Source organism: Macrotis lagotis, chromosome X (genome assembly GCF_037893015.1).
Source record: "Macrotis lagotis isolate mMagLag1 chromosome X, bilby.v1.9.chrom.fasta, whole genome shotgun sequence".
Classification (NCBI taxonomy): domain Eukaryota; kingdom Metazoa; phylum Chordata; class Mammalia; order Peramelemorphia; family Peramelidae; genus Macrotis; species Macrotis lagotis.
Genome location: NC_133666.1, coordinates 469,262,894 through 469,289,470, shown reverse-complemented (window position 1 = coordinate 469,289,470; position 26,577 = coordinate 469,262,894). Strand labels below are relative to the sequence as shown.

Below are 26,577 nucleotides of genomic sequence, written 5' to 3'. Positions count from 1 at the left end.
GCATTTTTGAAAATGAAATGGGCTCTTTTTACTTCAGGAGGTCTTCAAGAAGATGCTGGACAATAGCTCTTCTAGTATATATTTGACCCACACTTTTTTACAGAGAGAGAGAGAGAGAGAGACAGAGACAGAGACAGAGACAGAGACAGAGACACAGAGAGACAGAGACAGAGAGAGACAGAGACAGAGACAGAGAAAAAACATTCTATCTATCTATATCTATCTATCTATATCTATATCTATATCTATATCTATATATATATACAGTGTTATGTCATCTAAATGGCACTAAAGAATATGCATTCTTGCATCACCACGTGGAACTTTTACAAAAAAAATTAACCTACATAGTTCACAAAGTTATTAGAAACAAATATTTTAAAAGAGGCAGAAATAGTAAATATTTAGCAGAAAACACAATAAAAATAGTAATAAATTCAGGGTGAACGAAAGTAAGATAAACACCAAAATTATGATTAAGAATAAAATGTTAAATGAATGAGACAAGGAACAAATCACAGAAAAAATAATTAGGTGAAAGCTAACTGTGGCACAGAAATACCAAAATTTCTGACATTTGTCTTTAGTTAAAAACCAAAGAATCACAGAATATTAAGGGTGGAAGAGATCTTAGTTACCATTTGATTTTATGTATTTCATATATATACATATATTTGTGTGTTTATATTCATTTATTTATAATATATACATATATACCCATTTATATACAAGTATGTTGTATGTTTATAGAAAGTGGTATGACTGTTTTGTTTATATATGTGGAAACACACACATCACACATACACACACACACACACATATATATATACATATATATATATGAAATATCCATGCATTCAAACATGTGAATATATTCTCTGTCTCTGGAAGTTTGTGTATGCCCCCCCAAAAAATGTATTGCCCAGTTCATGTCCTTGCCCTCTCCATGGTCTGTTGCTTTTTCGCACTTGTCATTAATTTAGCAGAGTCCATGAATTCTCATTCTTCTGGGTGTCTTACTGCCTACAGAAGCTCTGGTTCTTAATATTTTGAGGCAGGATGTGTTATCACTCTAAGCAATAAATCCTTAAAGATCCATCTCCCTTTATAGAATTACTCTCTTCTTTCATGGGAGCATTCATTAATAGTACCATCTCCCACCATTGAAACCAGATTTCTCACTTTCTACTTGTTTCAGTTCCTCCATTTACTTCCTTGCTCATTTTCACATAGGTCTTCACGAGAGACTTATTTTCCCTTAACTATTTATCTCTTACTTGATTATGCTATATCACTTTCTTTTTTTGCAAGGCAATGGAGTTAAGTGACTTGTCCAAGGTCACACAGTTAATGATTATTAAGTGTCTGAGACTGGATTTGAACTCAGGTCCTCCTGACTCAAGAGTCATTGCTCTATCTACAGAACTACCTATATTACTTTCTAATTTTACTCTCTTCTTCCCTTTTAAGTTCTCTATTGTTTAGTACCACAAAAGCACTGGAAATAATTATATGAGTTTACTTGAAGTTTTAGGCATTTCCCCACAATCACTTCTAATTGAATTCTGCTTTGATCTTTGTCATCTTGTGTACTTTTAGAAAGAAATCTCTAAATAGTGTCCTTTTGTTATTTTGATGTTGTCCTTGATTGTAATATTTATTTACCCTTAGATACTTGAAATATTTCTTTTTTATTTATCTTTTATTCATTAGTAGTTAGGCTAAAATTTTCAGAGTATATCATAATTGGTTGCATACTCAGCACTTATTACTCTTTGGAACAAATTACTCCATTGCCTCATGTGGTTTCTGATTGATGGAGAATAATCTTATTTTATCTGAATTTCCATTCCTTTCTATTTGAGAGTATTTTTCCTGGTCAGTTATATAAATGTGTGCCACTGGCATTGTTAAATTTATTCACAATTTGTCTTGGATTGCAGCATAGGGATTTCTTTTTTATTTTTCTTTTTTTGGTATACATTGGCCTTTTATTTCTTTATTCCATTTCTTTTTTATTAAAGATTTAATTTATTTTGAGTTTTACAATTTTTACCCTAAACTTACTACCTACCCCCCAACCCCCCACAGTGAGCAATTTGTCAGTCTTTGCATTGTTTACATGGCATTGATCCAAATTGAATGTGATGAGAGAGAAATCATATCCTTAAGGAAGAAACATAAAGTATAAGAGGTAACAAAGATCAGACAATATGATATCAGGTTTTTTTCCTAAATTAAAGGAAATAGTCCTTGTACTTTATTCAAACTCCACGGTTCTTTATTGGAAAAAGATGGTATTCTCTACTGAAGACAGCCCCAAATTGTCCCTGATTGTTGCTGGAATGAGTGAGTCCATCAAGGTTGATCATCACCCCCATGTTGCTGTTAGGGTGTACAGTGTTTTTCTGGTTCTGCTCATCTCACTCAGCATCAGTTCATGCAAATCCCTCCAGGCTTCCCTGAATTCCCATCCCTCCTGGTTTCCAATAGAACAATAGTATTCCATCACACACACACACACACACACACACACACAAACATATATATATATATATATGTATATATATATACATATATATATGTATATATGAAACACAATTTGATTGAAGGACATTTACTTGATTTCCAATTCTTTGTTACCACAAACAGGGCTGCTATGAATATTTTTGTACAAGTAATGTTTTCACCCTTTTTCAACAACTCTTCAGGGTATAGACCCAGTATTAGTATTGCTGGATCAAAGGGTGTGCACATTTTGTTGCCCTTTGGACATAGTTCCAAATTTCTCTCCAGAAAGGTAGGATGGGTTCACAGCTCCACCAATAATGCAATAGTGTCCCTGATTTCCCCTAACCCATCCAACAATGATCGTTATTCTTTCTAGTCATATTGGCCAGTCTGAGAGGTATGAGGTGGTACCTCAGAGAAACTTTAATTTGCATTCCCCTAATAAGTAATGATTTAGAGCTATTTTTCATATGACTATGGATTGCTTTGATTTCCTCACCTGTCTATTGCCTTTGCATATCCTTTGACCATTTATATATATATATATATATATATATATACATATATATATATATATATGACCAAATATATATGACTCACTTCTCTGTGTATTTTAGAAATGAGACCTTTGTCAGAAACATTAGTTGCAAATATTGTTTCCCAGTTTAATGCATTTCTTTTGATCTTGGTTACAGTAATTTTATCTGTTCAAAAGCCATTGAATTTAATGTAATTGAAATTATCTACTTGGTTTTTGATGGTGTTCTCCATCTCTTTCTTAGTCATAAACTGCTCCCCTTACAATAGATCTGACAGGTAAACTAGTCCTTGATCTTTTTTTTAAGATTTTGCAAGGCAATGGGGTTAAGTGGCTTGCCCAATGCCACATGGCTAGGTAATTATTAAGTATCTGAGGCCTGATTTGAACTCAGGTACTCCTGACTCCAAGGCCAGAGCTCTATCCACTGCACTACCTAGCCGCCCCTAGTCCTTGAACTTCTAATTTGCGTATAGTATTGTTTTGTTATGTCTAAATCCTGTATCCATTTGGATCTTATCTTGGTATAGGGTGTGAGGTGTTGGTCTAATCTAAGTTTCTTCTGTACTAACTTCCAATTTTCCCAACAGTTTTTATCAAAGAGAGTTTTTATCCCAATAGCTGATTCTTTGGGTTTATCAAACAGCGGATAACTATAATTGTTAGTCTATTCCCCTGATCCATCACTATTTCTTAGCCAATACAAGACAGTTTTGATGACTTATGCTTTATAATATAATTTTAGATTGGGTAGGGGCAAGGCCCCTTCTTATGAACTTTTTTTCACTAAATACCTGGAAATTCTTGACTTTTATTTCTCCATATGAATTTATGTACAACTTTTTCTCAATTATTAAAGTAATTTTTTAGAATTTTGATTGTTAGGACACTAAACAGGTAGTTTTGGTAGAATTGTCACTTTTATTATACTAACTCTACCTATCCATGAGCAGTTGATATTTGCCCATTTATTTAAATCTGATTTAATTCATGTGAGAAGTGTTTTGTAATTGTTTTCAAAAAGTTTCTGAGTATGCCTTGGAAAATAGACTCCCAGGTATTTTATATTTTCTGATGTTACTTTAAATGGGATTTCTCTTTCTAGCTCTTCCTGCTGTATCTTGCTAGTCATATATAGAAAAGTTGAGGATTTATGAGGATTTATTTTGTATCCTGCAACTTTGCTAATTGTTTCCAATAGTTTTTTAGATGATTTCCTGGGATCCTCTAGGTTTACCATCATATCATCTGCAAAGAGTGAGAGTTTTGTCTCTTCCTTCTCAATTCTAATTCCTTCAATTTCTTTTTCTTCTCTTATTGCTGAAGCTAACATTTCTAATATAATATTGAATAGCAGTGGTGATAATGGGCATCCTTGTTTTAATCCTGATTTTATTAGGAATGTCTCTAGCCACTCCCCATTGAATATAATGCTTGTTGATGGTTTCAGATAGATACTGCTAATTATTCTAAGGAACAATCCATTTATTCCTACTCTCTCTAGTTTTTTTTTTTTTATTAGGAATGTGTGCTGTATTTTGTCAAAAGCTTTTTCAGCATCTATCGAAATGACCATATAATTTCTGATAGATTTGTTGTTGATATAATTGAGTATACTAACAGTTTTCCTAATATTGAACCAATCCTGCATTCCTGGGATGAATCTTTCTTGGTCAAAATGTATTATCCCAGTGATAACTTGTTGTAATCATTTTGCTAAGATTTTATTTACAATTTTTGCATCTATATTCATCAGGGAGACAGATCTATAATTTTCATTCTCTGTTTTAACTCTTACTGGTTTAGGTATCAGCACCATATTGTTTTCATAGAAAGAGTTAGACAGAGTTCTATCTTCCCCTATTTTTAGGGGGTTTTTTTGCAAAAAAATGGGGTTGTGTTCTCCTATTTTTTCCAAAGAGTTTATATAGAATTGAAACCAATTGTTCCTTAAATGTTTGTTAGAATTCACTTGTGAATCCATCAGGCCTTGAGATTTTTTTCTTAGGGAGTTCAATGATGGCTTGATAAATTTCTTTTTCTGAGATAGGGTTTTTTAAGTATTTAATCTCCTCTTCATTTAATGTGGGAAACATATTTTTGTAAATATTCATCCATTTCACTTAGATTGTCAAATTTATTGGCATAGAGTTGGGAACAATAATTTTGAATTATTACTTTAATTTCCTCCTCATTGGTGGTGAGTTCACCTTTTTCATTTATGATACTAGCAATTTGGTTTTCTCCTTTTTTTAATCAAATTGATCAGAGGTTTATCAATTTTGGGGGTTTTTTATTTATTAACTCAATAGCTTTTTGTTTTTGATTTTATTAATTTCTCCTTTAATTTTTAGAAGTTCTAATTTGGTATTTAATCGGGGATTTTTAATTTGTTCTTTCACTAATTTTTTTAGCTGTATATTTAGTTCATTGATTTCCTCTTTCTCTAATTTAATCATGTAAGCATTTAAAGATATAATATATCCCCTGAGAGCAGCTTTGAGTGAATCCCATAGGTTTAGATATGTTGTTTCATTATTGTCATTATCTAGGATAAAATAATTAATTATTTCTATAATTTGTTTTTTTATCCACTCATTTTTTAAAATGACATTATTCGGTTTCCAATTGCTTCTGGGTCTACATCTCCCTGGCTCAATATTGCATATGACTTTTATTGCATTGTGATCTGAGAAAGATGTATTCACTATTTCTGCCTTTCTGCAGTTTATCATTCAGTTCTTATGTCCTAGTACATGGTCAATTTTTGTATAAGTGCCATGTACTTCAGAGAAAAAAGGTATATTCCTTTCTATCCCCATTCATTATCCTCCATAAGTCTATTATATCTAGTTTTTCTAACAGTCTACTTACCTCCTTAATTTCTTTCTTGTTTATTTTATGATTCAATTTATCTAGATCTGAGAGGGAGACCTTAACCTCCCACTAGTAGAGTTTTGCTGTCTCTGTCTTCCTGTAGTTTTTTCAACTTCTCCCCCCTAAGAATTTGGATTCTATCCCATTGGGTGCATATATATTCAGTATAAAAATCACTTTATTGTCTATGGTACCTTTTAGGAGGATATAGTTTCCTTCCTTATCTCTTTTAACACTATTTTTGAAGCTGCTTTGTCTGAGATAAGGATTGCTACCCTTCCTTTTTTCACTTCAGCTGAAGCAAAATATATTTTGCTCCCACCTTTTACCTTTACTCTATATGTATCTCTCTGCTTCAAATGAGTTTCTTGTAAGCAGCATATTATAGAATTCTGGTTTTTAATTCACTCTGCTATTTGCTTACATTTTAAGAGAGTTCATCTCATTCACATTCAAAGTTATAATTACTAATTCTTCATTGCCCTCCATGCTATCTTCCCTCTGTTTGTATTTTCCCCATCCCCCCTTAACTGTATTCCCCAGTATTTTGTTTCTGAATACCACCCCCTTCAGTGTGTTTGCCCTCCCATATCTAACTCCTCCCCTTTCTTTCCCCTTTTCCTTTTTCCCTTCTCCCTTCCTTTCATTTTGTTAGTTCCCCTTTTTTTCTCTCCCCCTCCCTTTCTCCATTTACCCCTCCCCTTTTCCACTTTTAATACTTGAGAGGTTAGATGTTTTTAAGTTAACTGAGTAACTCTATTTAGCTCTGGTCTATTCATCAGGAATTTTTGGAATTCTTCCATTTCATTAAATGTCCATCTTTTCCCCTGAAAAAGAAGGTTCAGCTTTGCAGGATAGTGGATTCTTGGCTGCCTTCCAAGCTCCCTTGCTCTTCAGAATTTCTCATTCCAGGCTTAATGTTGATGCAGCCAGGTCCTGCTTAATCCTTACTGTGGCTCCTTGGTATTCACATTGTTTCTTTCTGGCTGCTTGAAGGATTTCTCTTTTATGTGATAGTCCTGGAATTTTACCACAACATTCCTTGGTGTTTTCATTTTAGGATCTCTTTCTGGAGGGGATCAATGTATTCTTTCAATAACTACTTTGCCCTCTGATTCCATGATACCAGGGTAATTTTCCATCACTAGGTCCTGTAATATCAAGTCCAGGCTTTTTTTTTCTTCAATGTTTTCAGGAAGTCCAATAATTCTCAGGTTGCCCCTCCTCGATCTATTCTCAAGGTCAATGGTTTTGCTGATGAGGTATTTTACATTTTATCCTATTTTTTCTATTTTTTTAATGTTGTTTAACAGGCTCTTGCTGTCTCATGAACTCATTAGTATCCGCAGACTCCATTTTTTTTTAGAGAGGAGTTTTCTTCATTTACCTTTTTCAACTCCTTTTCCAATTGGACAATTCTATTTTTGAAAGCGTTTTCCATTTGACCAGTTCAGGTTTTGAGAGAATTATTTTCTTCTTGCATTTTTCCAATTGAGGATCTGAGAGAATTATTCCCATTTTGTATTTGTCCAATTGATGATCTGATTTATTCTCATTTTGTATTTGTCCAATTGTATTTTTTTAAGGATTTGTTTTCTTATTGCAAGGTGTTAATTGACTCTCCCAAATTTTCCAGTTGATTTTTAAACTCCTTCCTTATTTCTTCAAGGAAGTCTTTCTGTGCTGGAGACCAGATCATATTCTCCCTAGAAGTTCTAGTTCTGAGTTAGCGTCTTTTCCTTCTAAAAATTTTTCTATGGATCCACCTCTTGGCTAACTTTTCTTCATTTTGCTAAGACCTTGAGTTGGGAGGGGCTGATTCACAAAGGTTTGATTTTGGGATCCCTAGAGGCTTTACTCACTGAGTGCAATACCTCCAGCTGGACAGTAGAAGGTGCTAGAGGATTTGCTCCCTTAAGTGAAATTTCTCTGCTGGCCTGCAGGAGGCTCTAGTTGCTTTCTCTGGAGTGTCTGTGACCTTGATTGTGGCCCTCTCCCTTAGCCTAGAGGGAGTGATTGAAGCTGTTAAATACTTTTGTCTTCAATCAATGGTGGGCTCTACCCTGGGGTGTGGTCATCCCTCTCCCTATCATCAGCTGGGCTGGTTCTTCTGCTCACACACCTGTGCTTGGGGCAGAAGTATTCTGTAACTGTGTTTCATTCTGGGAAGAGGCTTCAGCCACAATGAAGGTGTGGACTTCGGAGTTCCTCAGTCCAAAGGAGCCCTGGGATAATGTCTGCAGCTCTCCTGCACTGGAACTCTCCCTCCCCACACCAGCCCTGTCAGCAAGCTCCAACACCAATTCCTCTGCTCCCTAGTTGACCCAAGCCCCTGCAGTCTAGCCCCACTGCTGATTAAGCAGGTCTGGCTCCCAGGGCTCTAACCCCAACGCTAATCAGGCTGATCTACCCATCTACTGCTTATCCACCCTCTGTGCCTGGACTCACCCAGGACCACAGAAAACAAATCCTGAGATAGATGTTCTTTCTCCTTGCTTTTCTTTCTGGGTTTTATGGATCAAATTTCTGTTAAGAGGTTTGTTTCTTATCATTTTTCCAAATTATCTTTGCTTCTGTATGTTTGCATTTCTTATCTGGTGTTCTCTCTTTTGTTTCTGTAATTAGATCTACTATCATGGATACAAGGTTTTTTTCTTATTCCTATTATTTCTGTTATATAGGCCCTAAAGTGTGTGTGTGTGTGTGTGTGTGTGTGTGTGTGTGTGTGTGTGTGCCTAGAACTCTTTTGGTTTATTTGGGAGATTAAGAGAAAAATCAGGTAGCAGGGCAGCATAGTAAATGGAGATGATAATATGTGATTGAGAATAATAGAATCTGGTTGTGAAGCAAAGTTCTCCTTTTTTTGACCTTTGCGACCTGGGAAAATAACTTACTTCCATTAGATCTCTACTTTCTCATCTGTAAATTGAGTGCATTGGATTAGATGGTCTTTAAATTCTTTCCCAGCAACTAAATGCTTCAGTGGAGAGAGTTCTGGGTCTAGAGTCAGGAAAACCTAAATTAAAATCTGGTCTCTGACACTTAGCTATGTGATCCTGGGCAAGTCACTTAACTTTTGCTCACCTTAATCCGCTGTACAAGAAATGATATATCACTCTTGTATTTTTGCAAAGAAAACCCCACACACAGTATGGTTCATGGAGTCACAAAGAGTTGGACCTGCCTAAATAACTGAAGAACAGCATAAGTTCTCTTCTAGATCTGACTTATCGGAGATCAGAAGACATAAAGAAACTTCAATCTTGCTGGGGATATCAGACAATGAAGAAATAGTACATGACTAATAATATCTCACATTTAGAAAAGTTCAAAATTGTTTCCATTTCCAAAATAATCCAAAGCTAACAGTTCATAAAATTATTAGTAACTCCATTTTGTAGAAGAAGAAATTGAGATTCAGGGAATGAAATGATTTACTTAACACTAAACATTACTGATTATAAAGAACTGATTTGAATATAGGTCTTCTGACTCCCAAACCAATTCTATTTCCATTAGATCACCATTAATCTGAGCTTTAAAAGAAAGTGATAATAGAATTGATAAAAGAAGGAAATCCATGAAGAGTGTAGAGATTCAAAAGGTCATAGGATCACAGACCCAGAGCCATTATTCCTATTTGTATCTCCAGCATCTAGAGCATAGTATTTAATGAATGTTTATTAACTGTGACAGTGATTATGCATATATGTATATAGGTGTTACATACATTATATGTAATATATCATATGTTGCAAAAATGTGTGATAAATTACATAGGACTATATATGTGGGTACATATAGGATACACACATACATATATAGTGTCGTTTGGGTATGTAAATATAGCTTATAGTTACAGATCAGATAGAAATATTTCATTTAGCTTTGTATGACAAAAAAAATTTAAAAGATTAATGCTTTATGTGTACATATGTATGTTGCCTGTATATATGAGGAAATGAAAAGAGTTTGGATAAGTGTTTCCCAATAATGCATCCATAGTTCCTCATCCAGTGCTTTTTAATATGCCATGCCATATTAAAACATGATGTTTTTCCCAAGATTTCAATCAAGATAATTCACAAAGAAAATATTTCCTTTGAATTTTGTGTTATGAATTTTATCCTTGCCATATATTTCTCTGTAAAGAAAATCCTCAAGGAGGAGAAGCCAATAAAATGGTTTCTGTCAAGCTAATTATTAAAGGTCTATTTTAATATTGTTATAGTTTTTCATTTTCCCCTAATGCTGACATTTTATTGAGCACATTTTTAACCCTTTTAGCTATTTTTTTTAGTTTTGAAAAGTAGTCAAAATTTATAGCTTGTACTTTACTTTGCATGGTTTATTCTTTTTTAAAAAAGAATTTTGCAAGGCAAATGGGGTTAAGTGGCTTGCCCAATGCCACACAGCTAGGTAATTATTAAATGTCTGAGGCTGGATTTGAACTCAGGTACTCCTGACTCCAGGACCGGTGCAGCACTCTATCCACTGCACCACCTAGCTGACCCAATTTATTTATTCTTAATGGCACTCCTAACCTTTTTATTTCTTTTAATGCTTCTTACTTTTTAGAAATCATCAATTTTGGTCAAAATTGGAGCCAGGAGATCTAACCTGACAGTAAATGACACGAGTAGAGAACCATTTTATTTTTCTAGTTTGTCAAGACATACTTAGGTTAATCTAGAGTCACATTCAAATGTCATTCAAAAATAGAACTCTAAATAATCAGACATAATTTATTTTCAGATTAAGTCAGAATTTTATATTCATTTGGAAAAATTGTGCCTTGTTTTTTGTAGTGCCTTTAAGAAATACACCTTACCTTTAAGAAATACATCTACAAGGGGCGGCTAGGTGGGGTATAACCCTGTTTGCCTTGCAAAAAAAACCTAAAAAAAAAAAAAAGAAAAGAAATGCATCTACTTCACAAAAAAAATGGGTTGAGTGGGTTTGGGGTTTACATTCTACTTGAAAAATAATTTCTTTGAATTTTTTTATGTAGCCCAGCTTGCTTCCCTTTTGAAGATGAGTTAAAAAAACATGACCTTGTATAGTGTTCACCTGGCCCATTGATGAATGCTAATATCTGAAATCTGTCCAAGAATGATTGTCTAAGTGACAATGAGCCAATTAAATTTTTTTTCATTAGACATTTAAATTTAAATGTCCTAGATAGATAATGTGAGAAGTGAAATTGCCTAGCACCTTTAAGAAAGTTCTCTTAACAGATAAAATTATCTAATCATTGATTCAGATGACTTTAAAATGGGAGTTCTTAATTTCGTCTGTGTGTGTGTGTGTGTGTGTGTGTGTGTGTGTGTGTGTGTCATAGACCATTTTTGACAATCTGGTGAAATCTATGGACTACTTTTGGGAGTAACAAGTTGTTGCCTATGTTTACAATTGAAGGAAACTCTATGTTTTAGTTAGAGATTAGTGAAAATAAGGATATAAGTATTTCCCATTTATTTCCCATTTATGTCTCTAACATAAGAACCCTGCTTTAAGTAAGAAATCTTCTGGGGGGGGGGGGGGAGGGGTTGGGGAGGGTTGGCTTTCTGACACCAGGATCTTTCTGTGTCTAGAATTAAAAATGTTCCAATCTTTTTAATAACCCATTTTGTAAATGTCAAAATTCATACCTAGTAGTAGTAAATTAAGTCTAAGCCTTTGAATAAGCTTTTTAAGATCAATATTTATCTATTATTGCGGAATGTGAACATTTTTAAATAGTGGTACAAATGTGGCAGGAATATATGATGACAAATTATGTAAGACAAATGTTTTTTACTCCCTTGGAGTAATAGTTATGTGTGATAATTTCTCCAAGCAAATTTCCATATTCTAAATGGAAGCAGTTGGGTCAGTGAAGAGCAAACAGCATAGTATATATCAAGTTATCATATTAGGAAGGAATAAATTTTAGTTTAGTAGCCTCTCATCAAATGGATATCCAGTCTGTATTCTTTTAATCTATGGTTACCAAAGATGTATAGTTGGCATGAAAACAAACTGATTTTTTGACTCTTCTATTTATATTTAACATCACCTGGCAAAATGGTTTGTATTCTATAACTGACAGTTCAAAGATGTATTCTTAGCTGTAATTTTGTTATAGAAAAAGCCAAGAACCTAAAGATTACTTTGTTTCTGTTAATCTTAAAAAAAGCAGGAAATAACCATAGGAAGTCCCATAGGAGTAAATCATCAAGGTTTTAAACTAAAGTAGAATCATGTCCATTCTCATTCTGTATTTATTTCATATTAAATGGCATGTTTTTCAAAGCTTTCAGGAGTCACAAGGAAAGCCAATCTAAAAGAAAAAAGCCAAGAAAGTCTTATTCAATTTGTCTTTAATTTGATGACTTTAATTCCATTACTGTTCCCTCTAATCCCTTTAAGTAATAAAATTCCTCAAATCTCCAGAGTTCTTATATATCTCTTTTAGTTTAAAATGAAAACCTTGAAGGGTTAACAAAGACTCCAAAGCAACTCAATATAAGTTTTGAATCTCCACTCATTCCCATACCACATCACAACACTATTCCCAAGAAGGAGACAACAGTTCAGATTAAAAAGTTTCTGAGTTCTCTCAATAATGTTTAGTCCATATTATTTTATCAGTCAAGCTACTATCAAAATGGTCACTGACTGAATCATAGAAACAGTTAATAATAGTATTCCGAAAACCTTAGTTCTTGTGTTTACTAAGTTCTAGGTACTTTTTTACAAAAATGAAAGGAGGAGGAAAGGAAGGAAGGAAGTGGGGGGGGGAGAGAGAGAGAGAAAAGAAGAATTTTCTTTAAAATATTCCCAACCAGTGATCATCCAAACAGTGCATGATACCTGCCAGAGAATGTAAACTCACTCTCTAAGGCAACTGTAATTGCAAGGAAATTTTTCTTTACATTGAGCCTAGCTCTTGCTCCAACATTTTGAAGTCAGATAAAATGTCCTGTTTTCACTTATCTAGGTGAAGTATTCCTATTTTATTTAATTGGTCTTATTTCCACAAAAAAGAAACTTTATTTTATACCACCATCTCTAGCCTTCCTTGGCATATTGACCTTGAGATTCATTTGGAAAAATGAAAATTTACAATTCAGCAGCTTGTGATTCTTCCCAAGTCTCTCACATTTTTGTTGAGTTCATAGAATCCAACTTTTTTGCAATGCTTTTATATCTGTTTCTACCACCCATGTGTGCTTTATTTTCTTTTCAGCTAAATTAATTTTTCTTCACTTTTCTCATGTCATTTAATGCAGGAAATCAAGCAGGGGTCAATGTCTGATATGTTGTATTTTGCCATTAGCAATGCTCAAAGACCAAGGTTTCTGTTTTCCATGTTGCTCTTGGCACAGTCCAATCTCCATCTTATCCCAGTGGCTCCCCAGCTGGAGAATGTGAAGCAGGCTTTGTTTTAATGTGGTAGCCAGGCAGTATGGCTGTTGAGGTCTCTAGTGCTTCAGGATGTGTGCCTAAAACTGTGGCTTTTTGTTTTATATTTTTGTTGTGATAGTGGTTTTTCCTTCTTCATGAATAAATCACTTGAGGACTCCAAATCTCAGACAGCAACAACATGCTTTGAGGAACTTGCTTTTGCAAACACAGGGTCATATATTATTAGACAAGGAAAAGTGATAGAGAAAGATGATGTGGATTCCTAGAACTAAAAAAAAAAATAAAGTTCTTAGATATCATGAAGTGCAACCCTCTCTAATAATCAGAAGATTGCTCAAGGGTATACAAGTGCAAATCCTAGTAGAACCAACATTTGAATTCAGGGCCTCTGATTCCAGATGTTTCACTTTCTATTACATCATAGGGAATTGGTCAAGGGACCATAGTCTATTGGTTTATTCTTTTTATATTTCAAAAAAGTTTTAAAAGGTTGCTGTTTGCCTAGCTCAGTGTTATTTATACAATTGAAAAAAATAAAAAAAAATTCAAAGGAGCCTTCTTCCCTCAATTATAATGATGGAAAGCACAATAATAACATATTACTATTAACAACTCACAAGTTTTTTTAATGTTTTAACATACATAACTTGAGTTTTATATGAAACCACAACCCTGTGTGAAAAGCTGTATAGATCATCTCAATTTATAGCCAAGGAAACTGGGATTCAATGTTAAAAAAGGGGATTATATTTCACAATAAATTCTGTGATATATTACCAATGCTCAAAGATGAGTTAGAGACAGACTGTGAAAATAACATATTGGGGGTGGCTAGGTGGCACAGTGGATAGAGTACCAGCCCTGGAGTCAGGAGTACCTGAGTTCAAATATAGCCTTAGACACTTAATAATTACCTAGCTATGTGGCCTTGGGTAAGCCACTTAACCCCACTGCCTTGCAAAAAATCTAAAAAAAAATAACATAATAAATATAGAGAGAATAATGTGTGAATACTGATGGTATATTTTCTTTGAGGAAAAGGGGAAATCAAAAGTACTAGAGAATTCAGTGAAAACATATATTATCTTGGACTTATAATTGGAAGGAACCTTCAATGTCATCCAGTATAATTTCCAAAGGATGCATCCTTTTTATGGTATCACCAACAAAAAAAAAATCTTCCACCCTGTACTTTAAAACCTATGATGAATGATGGAAAACTCAATAACTTAGTCAGCTCTAATAGTAAAAACATTCCCATTTATACTGAGCTGGACATTGAGATTTTTATAATATCCACTTAATTTTTCTAGTTCTACTCTCTACGACAAAGCAGAGTAAATCTAATCCACCTTCCATTAGACAGTTTTTCATATTATGAAAGGGTTAAATCATAAACAGAATTTTGAAGGATGGGCAGATTTATATAACGATAATAAATTGATAGTGACCTCAACCAACATAGTGACATTTGGAAGGAAAGAGGGTTTCTTTCTACTATATGAAAATGTTATTTTATATTCAAGATTCTTTCTTCCAGTTTTCCAAATAGAAATGAATTCTTCAAATTAATCTTCCCATGTACTAAGCAAAGAAAGACTCGAGTCTGATATGATTACTATTTAGCCCACTAGACCCATAGTAAACTAAGTGGTATTGTAATTTAAAGAAAGTAAAGATGAACAAGAATGGGAAGTGTTTTTACCTTCTCAAAGGAGTGGGGAAATACAAAATAGAACTGAAAACTGATAAAGATTCTTCAGCTTCTTATCCATATCTTCTTTTTGTATATAATAATGTGTATAATTGAAGATTTTTTTTACTCTTAAAAAGACTCTCCTATACAATGATGAAACAATTCTCTAAAGATTTTTATTGTTCTAAGATAAATCCAATCTATGATTGATTTTTACCTTAGTCTGTCCTGAATCATATTAATAATGAATGCTTTTCAATATTTCTGCCATCCATATTAAAGCATTTGGATACATTTTGCATATTTATCGAAGGTCAATGTGGGACAATGAACCAATTAGGCTTTCATGTTATACCATATCATTACAGTTTAGTAAGCATAGTTCAGTACAGTCAAAATTTGGGTGTGTATAAATTAGCTTTTCTCCTACACAAATTTTATGACAGTACTGAAAAAGAGGCCTTTGGCATATATCATGATATTGTCATTTTAATATTGCATAAGCAGACAATTTGGATATTACACAGACGGAACTGGAGAATGCAATGGAGACAGTCTGTAATTGCCTGGGCAATAGAGAATGAGTAAAAAAAATTCTTCCTTTAAAATTAAGAATGAAAAAGCCCAGGTTGTAAAGTGAACTTAGTCTCATAGGATTTGTGGTCTACTATCTGGTTTTGGAGGCAATATTTTGTCTTGATTCATCTATGTAAACGGGATTAGGAAAATTCATTTCACTTTTATAAGCAGGAAGAATTGTATAGAATTCTGAAGATGTTTTTCTTTATCCACAAACATTGATGGCAGAATTTATTTTAGTCTAGTGAAAACTAGTCTGTTTCTCTATTTACCTTTCACAGTTTACAAAACAAAGTTTTCAAAGTCTGAATGAAATGATTATAGTTATTCTGTTTAGCTCTCTGTAATAACTTGACATTTATATTTCTATCAGCCTCCTTTCAAAGTTTGTTAACACTTTGGTTAATTTTAAATAGAACAACTCCAAAAAAAATGGATTTTGTCAGGGTTTTTTTTTCAGTTATATTTAGATATGACCTCATTTGGGTTTGTTTGTTTTTTTGATTTTTTTTTTGGCAAAGAAACTAAAATAGTTTGTGATTTCCTTCTCCAGCTCATTTTACAGATGAGGAAACTGAGACAGACTGCCTTGCCTAGTTATGTGTCTGAGATTGGATTTGAATTAATGATATCTACCCTTCATCCCCATTGTCCTTGCAGGATAGCTGCTAATTCAATGTCCCAAAAAGCTTTAATGTAGTTTTAAGCTGCATTTAGGTGACACAGTGAATTGAATAAAGAATTTGCAGTCTAGAAGTCCTGCCTCCAAATCTTACTTTGGACACAAATTGACTTACTATCTATGTGAACAAAAACTAATAACTTAATTTAACAAATTTATCTGCAAAATGAGGGTAATAATAGCATCAAACTGCTAGGAATTTTTGTGAGAATTAAATTAGATAATATTTATAAAGTGCTTTATAAAATCTTAAAACTATATTGTGATGAACCAAAATCTTGATAAATCATTTCTGCTAATTAATGTTCAATTTATTAATTAGATCATCAATGTTGATGGCCAGTGGTTCTTCTCATTAATACCAGAGGAAACCCTGAAATGCCTTAATTATCTTCTGAAAGGGACTTGACCTGAAAAAGTGAAAGTAAACCTTGATAGATGAACATTTAATAAGAAGGTGGACCAAAAGTCTTCAGTGTTCCAAGTGAGAAAGTGGCTTAATCATGAGACTTAGAAGCATCCTGCAATCTGGGCAGGGGAATTTATTTCCACATGGAACTTTCTGGCTGGTTTGCATCTTTATGATCTGGGTCACCTTAAACTCTAATGGAGAAGATCAAGGACAGGGATTTCTTCCCTCAAGACAAGGGTTCATCCAGCCTAGATTCTGTTTATATTCTAAATTGAAATTAGATCTTGTAATTTTTTGCCCAAAATTGAGGAAAATGTGCCTTGAAGATTAGGATCGATGAAGCATATTCTTCAGAGACTGACTGACCTTAACAAGAGTTGGGTCTTTACAGAAACAGAAGAAAAAGAATAGATCACAATTAATAATCATTAATAAAATAATTTAATATTAATTTGTCTCAATAAGAATATTATGATTATTATAGGTTACAACCTATAAATATTCCCAGAAGTAAGTATCTCAAATCATTAATCCATCCTACTTTTAGAGATTTCATTCTTAACAAAGCAAGAATTGTGGGTTTTTACTTAATGGACCTATTTTGTAGCTCTTACATGGGAAAAGTAAAAAGTCAGCTGCAGAATTTCATGAGAAAAGTGCCTTGTTCCAATTGGGGAAAAAAATGATGAAGGGATATGAAACATTCCACTATTGATTTTGATTTTAAAAGAATATATTCTCATAAATCCATCCACTAATGTACTGAATGGAAACTGAAAATATTGAGAATCAAGTCCTGCTACTTAGGATTTCATATAAATGTAAATGTTTCAGTGTAAATAAAGAGTAAGTTTTAATAGGTGTTTAAACAATTAAGTTCACCACACACTGCTAGGTGAGATGACCTAATTCTGAACCAATTAATTTTACCATGAAAATTAGCTTTCACTCAATGATATACATGTTTAATAGATATAATGGATGTCAGAGTTGGGGCACATAGGTGCCAGAGTAGGAAAACTCATTTTCCCAAGTTCAAATCTGGTCTCAGACAATAACTGCATCATCCTGGGAAAGTTACTTAACCCTTTTGCCTCAATTTGTTATCTATAAAATGAGTTTGAGAAGGATATGGCAAGCTATTCCAGTATATTTGCCAGGAAAACCCCAAAAGAAATCACGAAGAGTCAGGCATGACTGATGCTGAAATAAAGGCTTTTTTAGTCCACCTCTTTTCATCTCAAATTAGTCCCTGACACATAATAGGTGCTTGATTAAAGTTTACTGATTATAGTGTCTTTATATTTATATTTATTATGTGTGTGTGTGTCTTTTTGTACTTGTTCTCCTCCTCCATTATACCTGGATAGTAGGGATTTTTTGATTCTTTGTATTTATATACCACAGAATCTGTTTCATAGACTACTGTGTTTCTTAAGGTCCAGCAATAAAAATTATAAATGGAACATTGCTATTATTCAAAAGTGTGCTAACATTTCTCCCTTTTTTTTTTCAGCATTTTAGTCATTATTCCTGAATTTGGAAAATGCAATTATGACCAGGAGTTTATTAGATCTTTGTCTTTAGGAAATAGTTGCAGTTCTTCCTTGATTCCTTTTCTGAGTCTGAAATGATCATTTATAAGCTATTACCATATAAACACATTCTGGATTATTTTTCCCTCAGCATTATTTCCTTTTACTTGTAAAATTAATCTACTTCTTTGGAGATATCTTCATTAGTCAAAAAGCATTTATTAAGTACCTGTTATGTGCTAAGGACTGTGATAGATGATAGTGACTGTGAAATTTTACTCCTTTCCCTTATATTCTATTGGGAGGAAATAATTTGTAATACAATATGTCTGTCACTGTAAATGATTATATGTGTATTCCTGTATACATGGTGTAGCATGTCTTGTAATTTCTGGTAGGAAGAAACTATCAACTGTGTTTGCTTCTTGTTAAAAGAGTTATGCTTGAACTGAAACCTCAAAGGAACTAAGAAATCTGTGAGATAGACATGAAGAGGGAAGGATATTCCAGGCATGTGGGATGATCTGTGCAAAAAACAAATCACCTAGAGGGAAGAATAGCCTGCATGTGGAACAGAAAATGGGACTATTTATCTAGAATGTAGAGTTCTTGAAGAAGGATCTATAATAAACCTAGAAAAGTATGCTGAAACTAGAAAATGGGACAATATGCCTCAATTTGACATACTTTATTATTCCATTTACCCAGTGTGAATGCATGTATATTCAACACTAAGATGAACTTTAGAACCCTTCATGGTTTTTTTTGCTCCTCCCTTACTTTTGTTTCCATTCTACCAGTTTTAATTATTCCTTTTCTGATCCTTCTGTCAACCAGTTCATTCAAAATATCTTTTTTTTTAAATTCACTGCCTTCACTTCATTTTTATATTAACCATCCCACCCTTTTTCTCTTTCTGTATATTACTTTGTACTCATAGTCCCAGAAAGTGCTGCTATTAAATTATTCTGTAAATCATTTTTTTTAACATTTCATAGAAAGAATGCTTCTGAAGGGTATGGGAGTAATGATAACATTTCAATAATGGATTTTTTCTAGCAACTAATAATAACAGCTATTTTTGAACCTGAACTTTTCCCTGCTTTTGCTTTTTATTTGACTAAAAATATTTTTTCTGGGGATGGAAACGAGCTGTTAACCTCAAGTTTTAATCGTTAATGTAAAGAAACTTCTTTTAAATCAGATATAATTTTATTTAAGTTTACACTTGAAGATTAAGTCCTCTAGTAAGGAATTTGAAAAAAATCTCTTATTTATGTATGTAGTCAAAATGGAGGAAAAATGAACTTTATAGATGCATTGCTAGGTAGATTTGGAACTGATGGAATGGCAAGATGTACAGAGAAATCATTTATGGAATAATACCATTTTGATAGATTTCTAGTAGAGTGCTCCAAAGATTGTTATTAATGACTTAGATGATAATTGACCTTCTTGCCAAAATATCTTGTAAAATATCAGATGATTGCATCAATCTATGTATTGATGGGGAGAGGAGGAAAGGGGGAAGGGGAAAAGGAAATAAGCATTTATTAAGCACTTACTATATACTAACACTGTGCTAATACTTTAGAAATATTATCTTGTTTGATCCTCACAACAATCCTATGAGGTAGATACTACTATTATTATCATCATTTTTACAGATGAGGAAAGACAGTGCTTAAGTGACTTGCCCAGGTTCACAAAACTTGAACTCAGGTCATCCTGGCTTCAAGAACAGTGACCTATATACCCTACACCACATAGATATCTAATGATGGGAAATTGTTTTAATTCCAGGTTGGTAACTATTGAACTTTATGATGACACATTGCTTATCATTTTAAGATATTATACTAAAGAAATATTAAAACAACTAATTTCCCTTTCATTTCTTTTTTCTCTTTTTCTGTAGCTTGAAAGGAGCAGATGCTGGCAATGGGATTAGAGTATTTGTACCAGATATTGGAATGTTCATTGCTAGTTTGGCCACGTGGCTTGTTTGCAGAAATATTGTACAGAAGCCAATGCCAGAAGATGCAGCCCAGTACAACATGCAGTTTGAAAATGAAGAAATGGTATTCTTTCTTCATGTATTTTCTTTCACTTTTCTTAATTTATAAAAATGAAACTATTAAATATGGAACTAGAAGCATATGTAGACAATTTTATCAAATATCTAAAATTATTAATGTTTGAAATATATCAAATATTGATTTTTAACAAATTGGACTAGATCTCTTAGATGTTGTAAAATCTTATGTTTCCTAGGAATAGGAAAATATAGCACATTTGCTAAGAAAAATATATTTTACTTAGCAGATAGAACTTTCAGTTTTGTGTCCATTATGCTTAGAAGTAGAGATATATGACCTCAGCATGTTCTGGTCAGTTGTTCAGGAAAGTTAACATTTATGCATTTGTGTAAAGAAGAAAATGACTGGGATAGGACAGAGTAGGAAAGAACTAAAGAACTCATTGAACCCTATTGCTTCATCCATAGTTACTTGATTACCTGGTACTTTATACAGTTATTAGAGTATTCCCTGGTAATTTATTAATAATAATTTATTAATAATAAATCATTAATTTATTATTAGAGTATTACTGATACTTTATGCCATCATTATTTAGAGTTATTCACATTATTTCTCAACCTTGTAGTGGAACACAACTAATGTTTAGGTGCTATAGGAAAAGCTTCCTGGTATTTGGTGAGATAAGCTATAAAATGCTTTGTTATTATAGGGATCCAGAAAACCCTAGGATAAGTATGGTATATTATAAACACTTGAATGGCTTAATAATATTATAAAATTAATTTTCATGACCTATAATCATAAGAATTATGAGATTATATGTATATGTACACATATATCATAGGAGAAGGAAATCAGCTTTGAGTTGTATATTTTGATTTGTCATAGAGCTACAAAAGCTGCAATGCAATTAAATGTGATAGGAGCTTGAAGATATAAATCGTGGCTAAATCTAAAAGTTATTAAAAATCAAAATTTTTTCAGATGAAAGTGTTTAATTTGTGCTAAATGTACCTTAGCATTTAAGGAAGATAGCTGCCTATCATATATATAAAGAAATACACATATATGTATTTTATTATGTGTGTATATATATATGCATGTCTGTGCATGTATTTTATACACTGTATACCAAAACATTATATTCTTTCAATTGTGCCTCCAAAAATGTTGAGAAGATCGATTTGAAAATCACAGTGCCTACTCATCTTTCCATTATTGCATCAAGTATAGCTACAGATGAGATTTAATTACCTTTTTCAGTTGAAAAATAAATTTCCCTGGATCACTTGCAAAGAATATAGTATGTAATTCATCAACACTTATAAAAACTACCTAACCTAAAGGATGAAGCAATGTATGCAATGCATATTAGGAACATTTCTAAACCAATTACAATATAGTGAAAATAAATGTAGATTTTCCCTTTATAAAAAAAAAAAAGACCACAGATTGTTTTGACAGTAAGGCTAGAAATAGGGGCCTGATGAGTTGTGACTAGATAGAAAACTAAAAGCATTTGTTTTTACTTTAATTTCAACTTTTGTCTAGAAAAGCTGTAATGTTGAGTTAGCAGCTTTCTATAAAATGAAAGCTGTCAGCAAAGGAAAAGGCCATTGTCTCCATTATGAGGCTGAAAAGTCAGCTGAAGAGCCAAATGCAAAAACATTGGATGAATCTTTAACTCTTTTTTGTTCTTAGACTTTAAAATGAAGTATAATCTTAATTGTCCATAAGCTATCCAGATATTTATGAGCAAATCTTAATACAACTATGCCAACTTCAAGATGCATTGCCTTCTAATAGGAAGTAATCTGTTCAAACCATGTATTTGAAACTATTTGAAACTCCTGAAGATTGGTGCATTTCCCAAGGATTCAAGAATTTCAAATTAGGCAGTCAGAATATTCCCAGATTTTTTTCTGTAGCAAAGTCAAACTTCATTCTCTGTTGTGACTAGCTTTATAGGATATAAAAGATTGAGGAAAAAATAGGTCATATTTTTTAACAGCCAACAGGTCAGAATTTTATTTAAGGGCATAATTAGGTGAAACTGCACCTTTGTAGATAAAGGTCATAGAGATAGATACTCTAATAAAGACGCAGCTCCGTGGGGGCGGCTAGATGGCGCAGTAGATAGAGCACCAGCCCTAGAGCCAGGAGTACTAGAGTTCAAATCAGGCCTCAGACACTTAATAATTACCTAGCTGTGTGGTCTTGGGCAAGCCGCTTAATCCTATTTGCCTTGCAAAAACCTGAAAAAAAAAAAGATGAAGCTCTGGCCTTCCCAGTATCTTTTCACTTAAATTCTGTTCCTTCACCCTGGAATTAAGCTATGTCTATCATTCATTTCTTTTCTTTCTACCACTGGCCAGCATACAATGGCTTCTTTGAGCACCCAAGATTGGAAGCAATCTGGGAAGACCCAGAAGAAATTGAGCAGCTGGGTTCATTTGACAAAAGTTTGAGTATCTAAATGAAGTAGTTTGATGTTCACAGGATGGGAAGAGAGTTTACAATTATTTAATAATTAGAGAAGAGAGTTTATAATTATTTAATAATTAAAGAACTTCTCCCTGTTACATGTCTTACTTGATTTGGCTATTCAGAAGATATTATCAATTTGAATGTTAATCATTGCATTTATCAAGGATTCTATACAATACAAAGATGTATGACAAATACTTTCTTAAGAAAGGAAAAAACATCCAGGACTTTTTGTTTACTCCAAATCTGCCCTCAGATACTTATTAACTCTGTGACCCTGGACAAGTCATTTAATCTTTGTCTATCTCAGTTTCCTTAATTTTATAATAGTGATAATAGTACCTACTTGAACTTATTAAAAACATATTTCCTATTTCCTTTCCCCTTCCCTCTTCATTTGACTCTACTTAATCAAGTACTATTTTGTAAAAAGTTGTTAAAATGAAATAAATAGATATATACTTCTATCTTTCATTGAGTTATGTAACTATGATGATGTAATCTTCTGCAGAAAACTGCCAACAAATATTTGCAGTTTGCTTTTCAGGTAAAATCCTGAAAGGTTCTTAGACCACTTTCATAAAGATTTTATATGATCAAGAAAGCAATCACAAATGTGTTCATAAACCCACTGAATCTCTGAGTGTGGTTGTATCTAGTAATTCTGATATTAAATTTATAATCATTTTTCCTCAAATGCTGAAATAGCATATAGACACTTCTGCTTCAATTGGAGGTAATGCTATTCCACAGTGAATAATTTTTTGTTTTCCCCACATAACATAAATTACATTTGTGAACATGGATATTTGTCTCTTTTTCTCCTCTCTCTATTTTTAATGAGGATGGCAAGGAGAAAGGTGGTAGCAATAGTGAGTCCTCCCCACCCCACCCCCCAAAATGCATTATAATATACTTTTTAAAATGCACAGAAGAAAGAAGGATGTTCAGAATGAAGCAGACACGTGCAGAAAAATAATACATAGAATTTATTTTATCTTCATTGTGTTTTCTGCCCTTTTTGTGGAAATGTTCTTTTGTGAGTTTGAGTATGGAATAAAATTTTTTTAAAAAAATTAATCATTCTCTTTGCCCCAATATTGCATTATTATGCATGTATCATGAAAGCTATCAAAATAATAAGAAAAGATGTATCTGTTAGATTTTCATAGAACCATCATTGCTAATTAAATGGATGCAAATTTAACTCCCCAAGGTAAAAGAAAATGTCTGAAAAGTATATATAAATATGTAAATGTATGAAGTATCTTTATCAATAGTATCAAAGCAAAAGCATAAAAGAGAAAACTGTGGCCACCAAAATTTTTGCACTGTCACTGAGGTTGTACAATATTCATGCTTCCTATAATTCTAGGATTATACAGAAACTTCTCTGAAATTTAAAGTTCTTAATAACCTAGCCCTAGCCTACTTTTCTAGATACTACATACTATAATGAAACCAAACTGGCTTTCTTATTGTTCCTCACGCAAACCACCCATCTTTAGCATGGTTGTCTCTGTTTGACAAACACTCCTTCATCAACTGCTCCTTTTGGAATCCCTAACTTCACCATCTAAAGGAAGTTTTGATCAAGTTCTTCAACTTCCAGTACCCTCCATATCTAAACTTCTATTTATTTGGTAAATGTTTTGCATTTAATAAAGTTATTACTCCTGGTAGAATAAATATTTTATTTGTTTTTAGGGTTTTGCAAGGCAAATGGGGTTAAGTGGCTTGCCCAAGCCCACACAACTAGGTAATTATTTAGTGTCTGAGGCCAGATTTGAACTCAGGGACTCCTGACTTCAGGGCCAGTGCACCACCCAGCCGCCCCTAGAATAAATATTTTAAATAAGATCACGGAAGTTTTCATTTTTCTCTTGTATCCATGGTTCACAGTAGGCAAGATAATAAATTTATATTGATTACTTGAATAATTAATTTAGTTTAGTTTGTTTATTGTATAGACAGTTACAGTAAAGAGCCTGTATTTTTTAAATTAGCAACTGGATTATTATATACATACTATTAAAAAGATAAGAATCACTATATTTTCAGAGTTGAATGCCATATCCCAGATTTTAAAGAAATACATTTCTCCCTCTTCTGGCTTCTAAATTCATTTAAACATCATATAGTTAACACTCTATTATTCATAACCTGTATTTTCCCAAAAAGGGAATGAGGTGGGGAAACTAAAAATTATTTGAAAAAAAAAATACTCAATAGGATTCTTATGGAGTTGATTTTATTCCTTTAGTTACATTTGTCTAAGGCTAATATTAGTATTACTTTGTATTCTATGAGCTCATCTGGTTTGGCAACACAGGGAGGCAGTACAAGAGTTATAATGTGGCACTGGAAACCTTGTTCAAGATAAAATTTGGTTGAGTGTTATCTACAAAATATGCAATCCATATATGAATAAGTGGGTGCTGGTTGTAATGAGAATATAAAGCAAGCATCTTTTTTTGAAGTTATATTTGAGGGTTCTAACTTTTCAAAAAAGTTTTTCTAGACTAGAAAGGTTGATTCTAAATATTCTTGAAAAAAGTAATGTGTGCTCACATTGACAATCCATTTATTCATGCAAAACATGATAAAATTAATCCCTCATTTTGTGCAGCAGGATCTATTTTCAAAATTCTTGTTGTGATAGTGAAGTAGCAATTAATTCTTGATCATGCCATAAATCTTCTGTAATCTTCATTGATTACATAATTAGTCTTTACTTAGCTATTGAAAAGATATTCATAAATCTGAGGCTTTCCCTTAAATATTCTCAAGGGATATAGATACAAAGTGTTATCTGTTATATTGCTTTTGTATTAACTTAAAGTGAATCTCTGCAAGAGAAAATACTTTTCTTGAAAGTAGTGAAGGCCTTTCTTTCTACTGGTTCATTTATATAATTATTTATTTATTTTTTTATTTATTTAAAGTATGAATCTCAATAAGGGGAGAAGGAGGAATCTTAAGTTACAACTTGAAAAGTTGCCATATTATGTCATACATATGCATTTTTAACAACTATAATAAAATGGAAAAGAAATTCTATGGGGGAAAGGGAATATAGGTATAATGAAAACAGTATGCATATGTGTATTATACTAAATCTATCTCAAAAGCCTCAGCTTAACTCTCTTAAGTCTAGCCAACAAACTTACAGATTGTGAGAAAGTATGAATGCCAACAATGAAGTTCTATTGATAAAAACAATTCGACCTGTTTGAGTTACTGACATTAGCAGTTGTAATAAAAATCATAATTTGATAATTTAGGAATTGTTTAGACAGATTAAAAGCTCCCTATCCTGTAAGAAAAAGAGTACTCTCTTTATTCAATTTATCCAATAATTCATTCAATAAATACTTACTGAATACCTATTATGTGTATTTGAAATAGCATAAAAGATTCAGTTAAACATTCTTAATATTTGAAACTTGCTAGCTATAACTTATTAGGATCATTTAAATGAATTTTCCATAAAGATATTTTCAGTTTCAAATTCTCTTTGGCCACAGCAGGGAACATGAGGGCCAATAGGTAGAAGTTGGAGAATAGCGCATTTTAGTTTAATATAAGAAGGAGCTGCCTCCAAAATGGAATAGGTTGTGTTGGGAAATAATTAATTTGGTGCTCTTGGAAGTCTTTAAGTGGAGACTGTATAATTATTGAGTTTCATATACAGTGAAATTTTATTTAAAATAGAACCTCTGGGTTCCAGTTAAAATTTTAGATCATATAAAAACCTTATTCTGAAGTGTTAGTTTCATTTGAAAAGAAAAAGGAAAGTAAGATAAGA

General features: G+C 32.8%; 1 protein-coding gene across 4 annotated transcripts in view; it reads left to right on the top strand.

The window, feature by feature from the left end:
• Nucleotides 1-26,577, top strand: part of PIEZO2 (piezo type mechanosensitive ion channel component 2) — a 532,098-nt gene that overhangs the window by 296,787 nt on the left and 208,734 nt on the right. For all 4 annotated transcript variants that reach the window (XM_074205559.1, XM_074205560.1, XM_074205561.1 and 1 more), the window contains exon 5: nt 20,159-20,321. In XM_074205559.1, coding sequence (XP_074061660.1) covers nt 20,159-20,321 — 163 coding nt within the window. The remainder of the gene's footprint in view (nt 1-20,158; nt 20,322-26,577) is intronic.